The sequence below is a fragment of the Pseudophryne corroboree genome, chromosome 1, assembly GCF_028390025.1.
Source record: "Pseudophryne corroboree isolate aPseCor3 chromosome 1, aPseCor3.hap2, whole genome shotgun sequence".
NCBI lineage: Eukaryota > Metazoa > Chordata > Amphibia > Anura > Myobatrachidae > Pseudophryne > Pseudophryne corroboree.
This window is the reverse complement of record NC_086444.1, coordinates 230,027,435-230,044,802: the sequence shown is the minus strand read 5'-3', so window position 1 is coordinate 230,044,802 and position 17,368 is coordinate 230,027,435. Positions and strand designations below refer to the sequence as shown.

Genomic DNA, 17,368 nt, shown 5'->3' with positions numbered 1-17,368 from the left:
TTAATCACTTCCCTCCACATATGCACTATTTTAGGACATGACCACCATATGTGTAGGAAAGAGCCCTCTGCGCCACATCCTCTCCAACACCTATCCGACATGTCTGGGTACATTTTGCTCAGACGAGATGGTACATAATACCATCTGTATAGTAATTTATAAACATTCTCTTTGATTCTAACGCAGATGGAACTAGACGCCGCATTATCCCAGGCTTCAGACCATTCCTCGTCAGCTAAAGCCGAGCCTGGGTCTGTTTCCCATGCTCTCTCATGAGGATCATGCTGACAGGGAGTGTCTCCAGTGAGAGTAGTATATAAGAGGGAAATAAGGCCCTTGGTTGAGTGACGTCTGAAACACATAGTCTCAAACGTGGTCAGGGGTCTGCTAGAGAGGACGCGGCCCAGTGAGGAATGAAAGTGTCTGAGTTGTAAAAACTGATAAAAATATCTGGAGGGAATATCAATGTTTTCTTGAATCTGAGTAAATTGAGGAAAACTAGTATCCCTGGTGATATCATTCAGATATAAGATACCTCTATCCTGCCAAGGAGCAAACAATGATCTATTTGTACCAGGAGGGAATGCAGGGTTGTGTAATATTGGAATGATAGGGGATGGGGCTGGGGCCAAGCCATAATTCCTATTGGCAAAGTCCCAAACCGTTAGTGAGCGGTAAACTATGGGGTGGGATGCTACATTTCTAGGGCGGGAGGGTTTCGAAAGCCAGAGAAGAGAAGAGAGAGTAGAGAGACCTAGTTCGGCGGCTTCTATAGATACCCAGACTCTGCGAGATTCGGGGTTGCACCATTGTACACAGTGCGAGAGCTGTGTGGCTAAATAGTATCTTCTAAAGTCTGGGATGCCTAGGCCACCACTATATGTGGGGCGCTGTAAAAGTTTCAATCGTACTCGGGGACGCTTATTAGCCCATATGAATTGCGTCTCCATACCCTTAATTAGTTTGGTCGCCCGCCTCTGAACCTTTTCTAGCTCTAGGATATCCACATGGTTATTCCAGGGTTGGCACCCCCACCAGTGGGAGAAGTTCACAGTACAGACCCCCCTCTCTGGCTGGGTACCCGCAGCGGGTGGGCTGTACGGTAGCTCACTCGGGGCCAGTTGCAGGACGGGTGCAGAGGGCCGGCTGGCCCTCATATTCTGTACACAGCTTTAGTGTTCGGGAGACTGTGGAGAGACTGTCCAGCCTCACACAGCCTATCCCGTGACTCTGGAGTGGGCGGCGGCCCCCGTAGGAAATTAGATTGCGCAGGCAATTGTCCACCGGCGCGAAGCGGCTGAATCTTCCACCAAACCGGACTAGAGAGGTAACTCACATTTTGTTCTATTGTCATTTTGTTGCCCTGTATGTGCTTGTACTGCTTGCTGGAGTTAGGTGTAGTAGCTAACTAAGTTGCACTGTTTATAGTTTGTAGTAAATAGGCTCAGTTCCGTTGTTTGCCCATTTATTAGTTTGTAGGGAGGCTGCTGTCATTCTCTTTCCAGAAGCAGAGACCCGCGACAGGCAAACTGACAAGAGTGCCAGTGTGTATGTGTCCTAGTCTGCATTGAGCGCCAGTTTGTGAGACCCCTCTAGGCTTAGTGGGCTCGCTTTCACCTAGGTACGCAAGTGCCGAGTAGGGGACGTTTGGGTGGCTGAGGCCTGCGGGCCAGTGGTGACATTCACCTAACCGGTGAAAGTTGCGGCCACCCCGGTGTGCCCTCTTCCTCGTTGCGGAAAGAGTTAACACGCGGTGATAGTGTTTCTTTTCCCCCTAGTCGTTGGGCCCTCCAGGCTGAGTCCCCGTCTTGAGGTCTATAGGAAGGATTTCCCCAGATGAAGTGAACACGCGGTTGGGAACTGAAGAAAACAACTTGTGGTAAGGAGCGCGGTACACCTGCACGGCAGCAGGCACTACACTGCACCGCCACCCTTACAGTAGCACCACCGGCAGAAGGTATATTGGAGGAGGGGGGTCAACTGCACATGTTGCCCATTGCTGTAAAACACCTCTGCTTACTGTACTAGGAATGTATGCCACTGGGGATGCATATCACATCACAGAATTATGTGGGTGATATGATATTCATTTCTTCTTGTGAAATATTTTCACATTGTGTGAGTTTATATACTGTACTAGTGCACATACTATATACTGTACTAGTGCACATACTATATACTGTACTGGTGCACATATTATGCACTGTACTGGTGTAGATATTATGTACTGTACTCGTGTACATTTAGTATGATAAACTGTACTAGTCTACATATTATATACTGTACTAGTGCACATATATACTGTACTAGTGCACATATATACCGCACTAGTGTACATACAGTATTATATACTGTACTAATGCAGATATATTCTGTACTAGTGTACATATTATATACTGCACTAGTGCACATTTTACTGTATATACTGTACTAGTGCACATATATACTGTACTAGTCTACATATATACTGTATTAGTGCTCATATTATATACCGCACTAGTGTACATACAGTATTACATACTGTACTAATGCAGATATATACTGTACTAGTGCACATTTTATATACTGTACTAGTGCACATATTATATACTGTATTAGTGCACATATTATATACTGTATTAATGCACATAATATATACCATTTGAGCAAGTCAATCTTTTGTACCAGTTGACCTTAAGCACTGTTGACCTTTTACATGTCGACTTTTTGACCACATCGACCTTTTGTACTTGTCAACCTAACGCATGTCAACCATATGGGGTTAACCTATTGACTGCCGACCTAATACTGGTTGACCTATCATCCGGATACCATCTGGACATTTCTGCCTCGCCCATTGCTAACAGGTGTATAAGAATCCAGCATACCGTACAACCATGCAATTTGAGATCAAACATGAGAAACAGAATGGGTCATGAGAGGTTATGATAATATGTACTTGGATTTCATAGAAAAAAAGAACATATATACATGGGAAACAAATTAAACATGTTTATTTCTTACCACAATATCCCGGCGTTCCACAGACAGTCTTCATTGTCACTTGGTCATCCACAATTTTTGATAGTCCAAAATCAGCTACAAAAAAAAAAAAGGCCACGGACAAATGAATGAATAGTTGAGTATTGTAGCTAAATGCTTCTCTTTTCATGTGCACAAGTTTGTTTGACAAGTTCATGTTTATAATATTCCTTCCGTTACTGTGCCGGAATCTGACATCACTGTAATGCTGCTGTGGGTTCGGCAGCACTAAAAGTCATTAATGTGGGAACTGGGAGCTTCTACACTGCCTGAGCCACTGTAGCTGTCCGAGGGGGAGTGTGGATCGGCAGCTTCTATCTATTAAAGAGCTGCATTTAAAGCCTGCTTTCCAATGAGGATTCACTTATTATGAATGGTGTAAGTAAACCGCACTCAAACTTGAAAGGGTATTGTAAGAATTGTTTTTTAAATATTTACAGTATATATATATATACAGATGCTGGTGGACCGGCACTCCCCCACTGGGAAAAAGTGCTCCGGTGCCCTCTTGGTAAAGATGAATACAGCATATAAATGAAGCGGCACTCAGAGACTGAAGAAGACAAATTCTATTTCACTCAATGTGATCCCAACGTTTCGGGGTACGTACGCCCCCTTTGTCAAGGTGAACAATAAACATACTGTGTCAAACACATACCTTATGTATGGAAGAAGCTCGCCAGTGTGCATCTCCCGCTCGCCCGGCCGCGTCCACTCCTCCTTTCCGTCTCTCAGCATTGACGTCATCCACTGTGCGCCCCGTGCGTGTGTGGTTGTTATGGTGATCCGACGCTTTGAACGGCCGGGCTGCGGTGTTACATCAAACATATAAACAGTGTGCCAAACCAGAAAAGAAAGTATATAACAGATCCCAATCACCACTAAACAAACATTAGAGTGACAGCTGAGCGTGCAGACGTCTGTGTACATTTGGTACAGGGCTGTTAAACAGGAACATTACTCTGAAGGCATGTGTCATTAAGTGAGAGCCCTGGTCCCTAATTATAGGGACACTGGTGCTGAATGCTGTAAAGGGCATTCACGTCTACTGCGACCTACACCCCAGCTGGCACCTAAATGGAGAGTGAGGGTTATCGTGACATTTAAACAATGGCCTACATGCTATAGCTCATAAATAATCAACCAGTTAGCTAATTAGATCATTAACTGTCAATGAGTCCACATATCGTCCAGTGTAAAGTTAATGAAAAATATTCCAGCTCAGTTTCTCATTAAGACCATTTGGATTAGTGGTTTTAAGTTCGATAATCCATTTTGCTTCAAGCCGCAAGAGCTTGCCATCCCTGTCCCCGCCCCTGATGTGCTTGGGGACGTGGTCTATGATCACATGTCGGAGATCATTTATGGTATGTTTCGCCACAGCAAAATGCCTGGCAACCGGCTGTTCAGAATCTTTACCTGTCAATGCCTGCTTAATTGCCGAACGATGCAGAGCCATCCTCTCCCTCAGTGTTCTCACTGACTTACCCACATAGTGTAGTCCGCATGGGCACCTGATAATGTAGATAATGTGGGTAGTTGTACAGGTCAGGACATATTTAATCCTATAAGACTTATCACTGTGGGGGTTCCTAAACGTTGAGCACACTGTCATATTTTCACATGTTGTGCATTTGATGCACTTGTAGCATCCAGGCGGTCTGCTTAAAAGAGATGTAGAAAGAGATCTCTGTTGATGCATTGCTGACTGGAACCCGGTAATGTCTGAGTGTACTACTTGATCTCTGATGTTTCTCCCACGTGAGAAACACATCATAGGACGCGTGCCTTTAAATGTGGGAAGCGATTGATCAGTGGCCACTATGGGCCATAAGGCTCTTGATGCTCTCTGCACCACTGGACTCGCTGTGTTGAACTTAGAGATGAAAGGAATGACCCCTTTTTGTTGTCGAACACTTGAGGAAAGAAGGGATTCTCTGGTCAGCTGCATGACATCATGCTTGTGCTTCACAAGAAGTTGTCGACTATATCCTCTCTCAAGGAATTTGGATACTACCTTGTCTAATTCCCCTTCTAGGGTGGTGCGGTCACTAATAATGCGTGAGACCCTGATCATTTGGGACCGGGGGAGTCCATCCTTGAGGGCCTTAGGGTGATGACTATTGGCCCTCAACAACGTGTTTCTGTCTGTCGGCTTGCTATAAACACTAGTGTGGAGTGTTCCCTCACTGATGGTCACTTGAACATCCAGATAGCTCACGGAACTAGTGCTGGTTTGGTAAGTATATTTAATACCCTTTGGTCTTGAATTGATAGATCGCATCAGGGAGTCAAATAGTTCACTGCCTCCCGTCCATAAGATGAACAAGTCATCAATGAAACGGGTGAACAGTAAGATGTGGCGTGAAATGGACTCATCCGTGAAGAATACATACTCCTCCTCCTTAAACATGAACACATTGGCAAATGATGGGGAGACATTGCTCCCCATCACACACCCCATCCTCTGTCGGTAAAATTTACAGTTGAACAGAAGAAAGTTATTTTCCAAGGTCATCCGAAGAAGATCCAAAAAGAGTGGGATATCCAAAGACACCATGCCTTCTTTCATGAAAAAAAATCTCCATGGCGTTCAGGCCTGCCTCATGTGGTATATTCGTGTAGAGACTCACCACGTCTACTACACAGAGCAAGGTGTCCATCGGAACTTGTTGAACCTTACTTAACCGTTTGAGGAAGCTGGTGGTGTCCTTGATAAAGTGCTTGTGTTTCAAAATCAATGGCTGCAAAATACTATCTAAAAAAATTGATACTGGTTGAAAAATAGACCATTATACCTGTGCTATGGCCACAACTTCTGTGCACCGCAATATGTCCAAGGCAGAATGGACGGCTTTAAAACAGCTAGGAGAGTATAAGGACATAGTTATTCGCCCTGCGGATAAGGGGGGTGGGGTGGTGATTCTTGACTTGGAGTACTATATTGAGGAGATACAGAATCAGTTGGCGGATATAACTGTGTATGAGGAACTATCTCGGGATCCATCGTTGGAGTTTCAAAAGGCACTAAGAAGCACTTTAGATGCAGCCAAAGAGAGTGGCAAGTTGACACCCAAATTGCACAAGGCACTTTTACAGGAACACCCCTTGGTACCTTTATTTTTCACAGTTCCAAAATTGCACAAGAACGCACAGTTCCCACCAGGCAGGCCCATCATAGCCGCAAGAGAATCTATTTTTCAACCAGTATCAATTTTTTTAGATAGTATTTTGCAGCCATTGATTTTGAAACACAAGCACTTTATCAAGGACACCACCAGCTTCCTCAAACGGTTAAGTAAGGTTCAACAAGTTCCGATGGACACCTTGCTCTGTGTAGTAGACGTGGTGAGTCTCTACACGAATATACCACATGAGGCAGGCCTGAACGCCATGGAGATTTTTTTTCATGAAAGAAGGCATGGTGTCTTTGGATATCCCACTCTTTTTGGATCTTCTTCGGATGACCTTGGAAAATAACTTTTTTCTGTTCAACTGTAAATTTTACCGACAGAGGATGGGGTGTGTGATGGGGAGCAATGTCTCCCCATCATTTGCCAATGTGTTCATGTTTAAGGAGGAGGAGGATATATTCTTCACGGATGAGTCCATTTCACGCCACATCTTACTGTTCACCCATTTCATTGATGACTTGTTCATCTTATGGACGGGAGGCAGTAAACTATTTGACTCCCTGATGCGATCTATCAATTCAAGACCAAAGGGTATTAAATATACTTACCAAACCAGCACTAGTTCCGTGAGCTATCTGGATGTTCAAGTGACCATCAGTGAGGGAACACTCCACACTAGTGTTTATAGCAAGCCGACAGACAGAAACACGTTGTTGAGGGCCAATAGTCATCACCCTAAGGCCCTCAAGGATGGACTCCCCCGGTCCCAAATGATCAGGGTCTCACGCATTATTAGTGACCGCACCACCCTAGCAGGGGAATTACACAAGGTAGTATCCAAATTCCTTGAGAGAGGATATAGTCGACAACTTCTTGTGAAGCACAAGCATGATGTCATGCAGCTGACCAGAGAATCCCTTCTTTCCTCAAGTGTTCGACAACAAAAAGCGGTCATTCCTTTCATCTCTAAGTTCAACACAGCGAGTCCAGTGGTGCAGAGAGCATCAAGAGCCTTATGGCCCATAGTGGCCACTGATCAATCGCTTCCCACATTTAAAGGCACGCGTCCTATGATGTGTTTCTCACGTGGGAGAAACATCAGAGATCAAGTAGTACACTCAGACATTACCGGGTTCCAGTCAGCAATGCATCAACAGAGATCTCTTTCTACATCTCTTTTAAGCAGACCGCCTGGATGCTACAAGTGCATCAAATGCACAACATGTGAAAATATGACAGTGTGCTCAACGTTTAGGAACCCCCACAGTGATAAGTCTTATAGGATTAAATATGTCCTGACCTGTACAACTACCCACATTATCTACATTATCAGGTGCCCATGCGGACTACACTATGTGGGTAAGTCAGTGAGAACACTGAGGGAGAGGATGGCTCTGCATCGTTCGGCAATTAAGCAGGCATTGACAGGTAAAGATTCTGAACAGCCGGTTGCCAGGCATTTTGCTGTGGCGAAACATACCATAAATGATCTCCGACATGTGATCATAGACCACGTCCCCAAGCACATCAGGGGCGGGGACAGGGATGGCAAGCTCTTGCGGCTTGAAGCAAAATGGATTTTCAAACTTAAAACCACTAATCCAAATGGTCTTAATGAGAAACTGAGCTGGAATATTTTTCATTAACTTACACTGGACGATATGTGGACTCATTGACAGTTAATGATCTAATTAGCTAACTGGTTGATTATTTATGAGCTATTGCCTGTAGGCCATTGTTTAAATGTCACGATAACCCTCACTCTCCATTTAGGTGCCAGCTGGGGTGTAGGTCGCAGTAGACGTGAATGCCCTTTACAGCATTCAGCACCAGTGTCCCTATAATTAGGGACCAGGGCTCTCACTTAATGACACATGCCTTCAGAGTAATGTTCCTGTTTAACAGCCCTGTACCAAATGTACACAGACGTCTGCACGCTCAGCTGTCACTCTAATGTTTGTTTAGTGGTGATTGGGATCTGTTATATACTTTCTTTTCTGGTTTGGCACACTGTTTATATGTTTGATGTAACACCGCAGCCCGGCCGTTCAAAGCGTTGGATCACCATAACAACCACACACGCACGGGGCGCACAGTGGATGACGTCACTGCTGAGAGACGGAAACGCGGAGTTGACGCGGCCGGGCGAGCGGGAGATGCACACTGGCGAGCTTCTTCCATACATAAGGTATGTGTTTGACACAGTATGTTTATTGTTCACCTTGACAAAGGGGGCGTACGTACCCCGAAACGTTGGGATCACATTGAGTGAAATAGAATTTGTCTTCTTCAGTCTCTGAGTGCCGCTTCATTTATATGCTGTATATATATATATATATATATATATATATATTATATATACATACATTAATCCCTAGTGGTGCAGAAAAGAATATCTGGAAATTCTATCCTAGTGATTGTACCACACAGTTCATTAAAATATATTTTATTTTATTACAAGCTGTTCCCTCAAGAGCACAGAGGTGGTATGAGTGGGTGTTTGATGAAGACTGAGAGCTTGTGAATTCCACAGTTGAAGTTTAATCAATGATAAGAATTGTAGATTTTAGAGCTTCTTGAATGGAGTAGGCAGCAAATATCTTATGAATACAAGTAAGGAACGAATAGGTTTGAAGAAAGTGGGAGAAAAGTACTTAGGCCTATTTTAGAGTAGAAAGCAATGTAAATGGAATCATTTGGCTGCAAAATTGAGTTTTTACCTGTGTGTTCTGGGGGCCTAATTTAGCATGAATCATTAATCTGAGAAATTGTCATTCTGTGCGAGTAGAAAGGCGCCACCCTGACAGGTAGAAAAAATGGTCTGTGAAAATTTGCATACGCAAATCCCAGAACATCGAAGAATCTTTGCCATCTAAGCAAATGTGGGTAGGTCTGAGGCTTCCACTAATCTGCGACTGAGATGGCTTGGAAGTGGTCTGCGCCGATGTCAGAGAACCTCCCCAAAAACGCCTAGGCACGCCTGTGTTTTTTCTGACATACCCAGAAAACAGCAGGTTTCCAAACAGAAACGCCAGCTTCCTGTCAGTCAAACAGCGGCTACAGTGCGTTTACGATCTGTACATATTTTCTGTCGCTATAACCTTGTGCACGTGCACAAGGCGAACGCTACGCATCTACAGTCATTTGATAATCACTTTCTAATTAGCAATCCATGCTGAATTAGGCCCTGAGTTCAGTCTATATTAATATGAACACCGTGTAAGGACAGGACAACATACACATTCTCGTCACCAGCTGCTCACATGTGGAACTAGCTGATTGCCCTGTAATCCAATAACTGCGTGTGGATTCTGGTACTTGTAGAATTACAGAGATGCTGGAACCTGAAAAACTAACTGTACATTAATATGCTGATACTATTGGAAAAATAACTTTTTTCAAAAAATAGATTCCCTAGTTCTCTCTTTACAACTTTATTTTACTTGTAAATAATTATTGATCTTCTCTTCTTTCTGAAAATAATCCAAGGGTTAAAAAAAAGGAAAATAAAAATCAACCAACAAGGCATGACTTGCTGGCAAAAATGAATGAGAAGTTCAGCATGCTTGTTATTGGCTGTAATGTGAGAAAACTGCTATGGCTGGCTTCAAGTGTACAGACCCCTTGTGGGCTATGAATCTGTATAGCAGTATATTAATGAACCTGAATATTAATGAAGCAGAATATCCATAAACTACTTTATCAGTACTTGCAAAGCAGTAGATCAATGAGCTTCATTGATACAGCGTACAGTACTTCAATCAAAGCCTAGGTTGGCCCCGGGAAAGTAGGTGGAAGTGTACGTGTGTCCGGGATCCCGACTGGCACAATCCCGACAGGGGTGCGAGGGCAAAGCAGCCCCTTGCTGGCTCGCTGCGCTCGCCATGCTGCGGGCACGCTGCCTTGCTACGCTCGGCACACTAATTTATTCTCTCTCTATGGGTGTCGTGGACACCCACAGAGGGAGAATATGTCGGGATTGTGCCGGTCGGGATCCCGGTGTCGGGATTGTGCCGGTCGGGATCCCGGTGTCGGGCACAATCCCGACAGGGGGCGAGCACAACGCAGCCCCTTGCAGGCTTGCTGCGCTTGCCACGCTGCGGGCACGCTGCCTCGCTACGCTCGGCACACTAATTTATTCTCCCTCTACTGGTGTCGTGGACACCCACAGAGGGAGAATAAGTCGGGATTGCATCGGTCGGGATCCCGGTGTCGGGATTATGCCGGTCGGGATCCCGGTGTCAGGATTGTGCCGGTCGGGATCCCGTCCGGCGGGATCTTGACTGCATCCCATGTGTCTGTGTGTGTGTGGGGGGGTTGGGATGAAGAGAAATCATTTACACATGAAGACAGTATCTTGGGTGACTCTTATACATGACTTTAACCAGCACTCACCACGGGGGCCGGTCAAGTGGGAGTGAGTTTTGCCTGTCTCAGCCACTCACAAATTTAACCCTCAGGTTGCCTGTGGCCACTGAAGGCTCTCTGAAATATACACCAGCCATGCTTTTTGCTCTGAGCTTGTGGTCTCTGCCACGGAGCCTCTGTGATGCTGTGACCCAGAAGTGCAGAGCACGCAATGTCATGGTGTTGCAACGCAGCAAACTAACTAGTTTAGTTTGTCAAGTCCCCCACTTTGCCAGGGGCGCCTGGACCCCTAGATACAGTAGTGGCGACATTATTTCCTCCTGCCTTCCTGTACAAAATGTGCCTTCACCTTCAGGCTGACCCATCTTCATCTCAGTAGAAAAGCAAAGCTTGCATAACCATAAGGCAATCACTGAATTGTTCATATTGTTCATTCCATGCTAACAATATCCCTGCTTAACCACTCATTCCACAGCATTTATTTAATGCACTTATCTTTTATATGCTTCACAATAGAAACCCATTAAAACAGTGCATTATATTATTTGCCGAGACCATTTCAAACCAGGGCAGCCGGATACGAGCTATAGAAGCGGCTCCACAGGTCAGCATCATTTTCTTAAGCACTATGCATGTTTATTAGTCAAATGATAGTATGCTGGATTGTAATACCCATGGGCACTTGGGACTAAAAATTATTTTAAAAGCATGTAATTTCGCATCTAGAATACGATAAAGTAAAAATAACCTGCCAAAGATGTGTTCTCCTTTTATAACTAAATATTTTCCATCTACAAATCCAATGCATTATTTATTACACTGTGGAGTGGATAAATACAAAGCATCACTGAAGTGTAACATTAGAACAGACATGTCACCAGGTCCTATGATTTTATTTGCTTTAAAAAAAAATAAAAGAAAAAGGTTCCCCTAAAGCTCTTTCACTCAGGAGAGCATTTTGTTCAGTGTGTTATGCTCTTTGCCATTCAGGCTTCTCCAACTTGCACAGCCAGAGAGCTGTAGGAATCCAGCCTGGGAGCAGCGAGCATAGTACACAGACTTTTACTCATGACAGATCTCCTGCTGTACGTGTTGGAAGTGACCTGTCTGGAAGAGAGCATAGCATATAAACAGGAATGTAGCCAGGATCCCAGCAGTCAGGAACCGACGGTCACAATGCCGACGGTGAGCATTAGGGTTAGGCACTAGGGGGAAGATTAGGGTTAGGCGGCCGGAGGGGATGGTTAGGGATAGGCTGCCGGAGGGTGCGGTTAGGGTTAGAATACTCACCAGGATCCATCGGCATTGTGATCATTGGGATTCTGACCATCGGGATCCTGACTGCCGGCAGTTCCGACCCTACCCATAAACAGTTCTTACAATAGAGTGCTCTCTCCTGATTGTTTAAGCAGTTACCCATCTCCACCGCAGCCTGGTCTATTCTCCAGGCATCTCCACTTGGAGAATTTGGCCTTAGCACAGTAGTTATTCCACAGATATTGACACCATCAGCAACAGCGGATTATCAAAATACTTAAGTTTAAATTCAGAGATAGTTGGAAAATATGTCTTTAATGCAGAGCAGTTGGTCTGGGAGGAGGCCCAGGGCTTCTGAAACAGGACCACACTCCATCTCTTTCCTCAATACCTATTCCTCATTCAAAAATATTGTGTAGTATGCATGTTTGGGGATCCTGTGTGTGTGTATGCGTCTGTGCATGTGAGGTTTGGGAAGGGTATGCAGGCACAATGCTTATGTACAGAGCAACTAAGGGACAAATTTATCAAGCCTTGGAGAGTGATAAATAGCACGGTGATAAAGTACCAACCAATCAGCTCCTAACTGTCACAGCCTGTGACATGGAAGTTAGAGGATTATTGGTTGGTACTTTATGACCGTGCTATTTATCACTTTCCAAGGATTGATAAATAAGGGCCTAAATTCTTAAAACGCTCCAGTGACCAGCTCCATTTTTACACTGCTCCGCCATAAATAAAAAATGGCATGCAGGAGCATATTTTGTAGTCAGTAGCTACTGTAGATCTGCTTGTACCTCTACATCAGCACCGTTATGTTCTTCAATATATCATGGTTACTGTAGATTTCTACACAGCAATCTAGCTTGCAGATGTTATACTATTGCTGCCACAATCTGCATCTATGAGATGTTAGCCAGCTAAGCACATTAAATATATTGTAAATTAACAAACCTGACAGCCATAAACAGTCTTGTCTATAATTAGAAACTTTATTGTCAAAGACTAAATGTTTTATTGCAATTTATTACAAATAAATGTTGTAATTAATGTTGGAAGCACCTGTGGCAGAATGCCAAAGACAAGGCAGGCAGGGGAGGGTATGTTGCCTACTCTCACTAACAGAGGGCTGGTGTAAGGACAGATTTACGCTGTGGAAGGGTTTTAAGAAGAATTCCACCCAGCAGGCCCCTACCGGTAGATATTTCCAAGGGTGTATCTAGGGGTCTGAGCGCCCCTGCGCCCCTGGCAAAGTAAGGGGCTGGCGCCCACCCCACCCCGCCCCCTACACACATTTGAAATATGGTGTGAGTATTGGAAATGGGGCATGGTCTTGTGGGGGAAGGGCGTGGACACAATAGTACTTCCAATTCAAATTATGCCACACAGTAGTGTCCCTCATTCGCATTACACCGCACAGTAGTGTCTCGTATTCACGCTACACCATCCCTCCCCCCTAACCCACCTTTCCCACAGCCTGACCCTAACCCGCCCACCCCCAGCATCTTCAGTGGTGCCTTACCCTAACCCACCCTTCCTAATCTCCCTCCCTGCAGCCTAACCCTCCCACCCTCGCAGCCTAACCCTAACCCTCCCACCCTCGCAGTCTAACCCTAACCCTCCCACGTGGCTTGCCAATGAAGACTTTGGCACCAACTCAATCCGGATTTTGGCATTTTGCATCGCTATCTATGTTGGGACACCAGCATCAGCATTCCGAGCAGTTTGGGGATGCTGGCGTCAACTTTCCGACCGCCGGGATGTCAAACGCCGGCATCTTAACTGCATCCCGAATGAAATGCTAATGAGATGCGGTGAGATGAGTCTCAAATGGACCCAGCCATTAACCAAACACCATTAGTTGGATGGTAGAAGTGCTTCCTGTTAGAAAAGACATCAGGGTGCCATCACTTCCAAGATAAAATGATAAATTATTAGAGATGAGCGGGTTCGGTTCCTCTGAATCCGAACCCGCCCGAACTTCATGTTTTTTTACACGGGTCCGAGCGACTCGGATCTTCCCGCCTTGCTCGGTTAACCCGAGCGCGCCCGAACGTCATCATCACGCTGTCGGATTCTCGCGAGGCTCGGATTCTATCGCGAGACTCGGATTCTATATAAGGAGCCGCGCGTCGCGGCCATTTTCACACGTGCATTGAGATTGATAGGGAGAGGACGTGGCTGGCGTCCTCTCCGTTTAGAAATTAAAATAGATAGGAGAGTGAGAGTGAGACACTTCATTTACTTACTGGAGCTTAGGAGGAGTTATACTAGTGACTGATGACCAGTGACCTGACCCACCAGTGCAGTTTTATAATTTATTATTATTTAATAATCCGTTCTGTTCTTGTTCTCTGCCTGAAAAAAACGATACACAGTGACTCAGTCACACTCACATACCATATCTGTGCTCAGCCCAGTGTGCTGCATCATCTATGTATAATATCTGACTGTGCTCACACAGCTTAATTGTGGGGGAGACTGGGGAGCAGTTATAGGTTATAGCAGGAGCCAGGAGTACATATTAAACAGTGCACACTTTTGCTGCCAGAGTGCCACTGCCAGTGTGACTGACCACTGACCACTGTGACCAGTGACCTGACCACACTGACCACCAGTATAGTATATTGTGATTGTCTGCCTGAAAAAGTACACTCGTCGTGTGACTTGTGTGGTGTTTTTTTATTCTATAAAAATTAAAAAACTCATTCTGCTGACAGACAGTGTCCAGCAGGTCCCTCATTATATAATATATACCTGTCCGGCTGCAGTAGTGATATATATATATTTTTTATATCATTATTTATCATCCAGTCTATACTAGCAGCAGACACAGTACGGTAGTTCACGGCTGTAGCTACCTCTGTGTCGGCACTCGGCAGTCCATCCATAATTGTATACCACCTACCCGTGGTTTTTTTTTTCTTTCTTCTTTATACATACTACATCTCATTATCATCCAGTCTATATTAGCAGCAGACACAGTACAGTACGGTAGTCCACGGCTGTAGCTACCTCTGTGTCGGCACTCGGCAGTCCATCCATAATTGTATACCACCTACCCGTGGTTTTTTTTTTCTTTCTTCTTTATACATACTACATCTCATTATCATCCAGTCTATATTAGCAGCAGACACAGTACAGTACGGTAGTCCACGGCTGTAGCTACCTCTGTGTCGGCACTCGGCAGTCCATCCATAATTGTATACCACCTACCCGTGGTTTTTTTTTTCTTTCTTCTTTATACATACTACATCTCATTATCATCCAGTCTATATTAGCAGCAGACACAGTACAGTACGGTAGTCCACGGCTGTAGCTATCTCTGTGTCGGCACTCGGCAGTCCATCCATAATTGTATACCACCTACCCGTGGTTTTTTTTTTCTTTCTTCTTTATACATACTACATCTCATTATCAACCAGTCTATATTAGCAGCAGACACAGTACGGTAGTTCACAGCTGTAGCTACCTCTGTGTCGGCACTCGGCAGTCCATCCATAATTGTATACCACCTACCCGTGGTTTTTTTTTCTTTCTTCTTTATACATACTACATCTCATTATCATCCAGTCTATATTAGCAGCAGACACAGTACAGTACGGTAGTCCACGGCTGTAGCTACCTCTGTGTCGGCACTCGGCAGTCCATCCATAATTGTATACCACCTACCCGTGGTTTTTTTTTTCTTTCTTCTTTATACATACTACATCTCATTATCATCCAGTCTATATTGGCAGCAGACACAGTACAGTACGGTAGTCCACGGCTGTAGCTATCTCTGTGTCGGCACTCGGCAGTCCATCCATAATTGTATACCACCTACCCGTGGTTTTTTTTTTCTTTCTTCTTTATACATACTACATCTCATTATCAACCAGTCTATATTAGCAGCAGACACAGTACGGTAGTCCACGGCTGTAGCTATCTCTGTGTCGGCACTCGGCAGTCCATCCATAATTGTATACCACCTACCAGTGGTTTTTTTTTCTTTCTTCTTTATACATACTACATCTCATTATCATCCAGTCTATATTAGCAGCAGACACAGTACAGTACAGTAGTCCACGGCTGTAGCTACCTCTGTGTCGGCACTCGGCAGTCCATCCATAATTGTATACCACCTACCCGTGGTTTTTTTTTCTTTCTTCTTTATACATACTACATCTCATTATCATCCAGTCTATATTAGCAGCAGACACAGTACAGTACGGTAGTCCACGGCTGTAGCTACCTCTGTGTCGGCACTCGGCAGTCCATCCATAATTGTATACCACCTACCCGTGGGTTTTTTTTTCTTTCTTCTTTATACATACTACATCTCATTATCAACCAGTCTATATTAGCAGCAGACACAGTACGGTAGTTCACGGCTGTAGCTACCTCTGTGTCGGCACTCGGCAGTCCATCCATAATTGTATACTAGTATCCATCCATCTCCATTGTTTACCTGAGGTGCCTTTTAGTTGTGCCTATTAAAATATGGAGAACAAAAATGTTGAGGTTCCAAAATTAGGGAAAGATCAAGATCCACTTCCACCTCGTGCTGAAGCTGCTGCCACTAGTCATGGCCGAGACGATGAAATGCCAGCAACGTCGTCTGCCAAGGCCGATGCCCAATGTCATAGTACAGAGCATGTCAAATCCAAAACACCAAATATCAGTAAAAAAAGGACTCCAAAACCTAAAATAAAATTGTCGGAGGAGAAGCGTAAACTTGCCAATATGCCATTTACCACACGGAGTGGCAAGGAACGGCTGAGGCCCTGGCCTATGTTCATGGCTAGTGGTTCAGCTTCACATGAGGATGGAAGCACTCAGCCTCTCGCTAGAAAACTGAAAAGACTCAAGCTGGCAAAAGCACCGCAAAGAACTGTGCGTTCTTCGAAATCCCAAATCCACAAGGAGAGTCCAATTGTGTCGGTTGCGATGCCTGACCTTCCCAACACTGGACGTGAAGAGCATGCGCCTTCCACCATTTGCACGCCCCCTGCAAGTGCTGGAAGGAGCACCCGCAGTCCAGTTCCTGATAGTCAGATTGAAGATGTCAGTGTTGAAGTACACCAGGATGAGGAGGATATGGGTGTTGCTGGCACTGGGGAGGAAATTGACCAGGAGGATTCTGATGGTGAGGTGGTTTGTTTAAGTCAGGCACCCGGGGAGACACCTGTTGTCCGTGGGAGGAATATGGCCACTGACATGCCTGGTGAAAATACCAAAAAAATCAGCTCTTCGGTGTGGAAGTATTTCAACAGAAATGCGGACAACAGGTGTCAAGCCGTGTGTTGCCTTTGTCAAGCTGTAATAAGTAGGGGTAAGGACGTTAACCACCTCGGAACATCCTCCCTTATACGTCACCTGCAGCGCATTCATAATAAGTCAGTGACAAGTTCAAAAACTTTGGGCGACAGCGGAAGCAGTCCACTGACCAGTAAATCCCTTCCTCTTGTAACCAAGCTCACGCAAACCACCCCACCAACTCCCTCAGTGTCAATTTCCTCCTTCCCCAGGAATGCCAATAGTCCTGCAGGCCATGTCACTGGCAATTCTGACGAGTCCTCTCCTGCCTGGGATTCCTCCGATGCATC

The 17,368-nt window shown here is 45.0% G+C and overlaps 1 protein-coding gene across 1 annotated transcript in view; it reads right to left on the bottom strand.

Annotated features, from left to right (window-relative positions):
* The window catches only part of CAMK4 (calcium/calmodulin dependent protein kinase IV), a 495,844-nt gene that overhangs the window by 87,670 nt on the left and 390,806 nt on the right, over positions 1-17,368 (bottom strand). Inside the window, exon 7 of the mRNA XM_063964113.1 lies at positions 3,004-3,078. Coding sequence (XP_063820183.1) covers positions 3,004-3,078 — 75 coding nt within the window. The remainder of the gene's footprint in view (positions 1-3,003; positions 3,079-17,368) is intronic.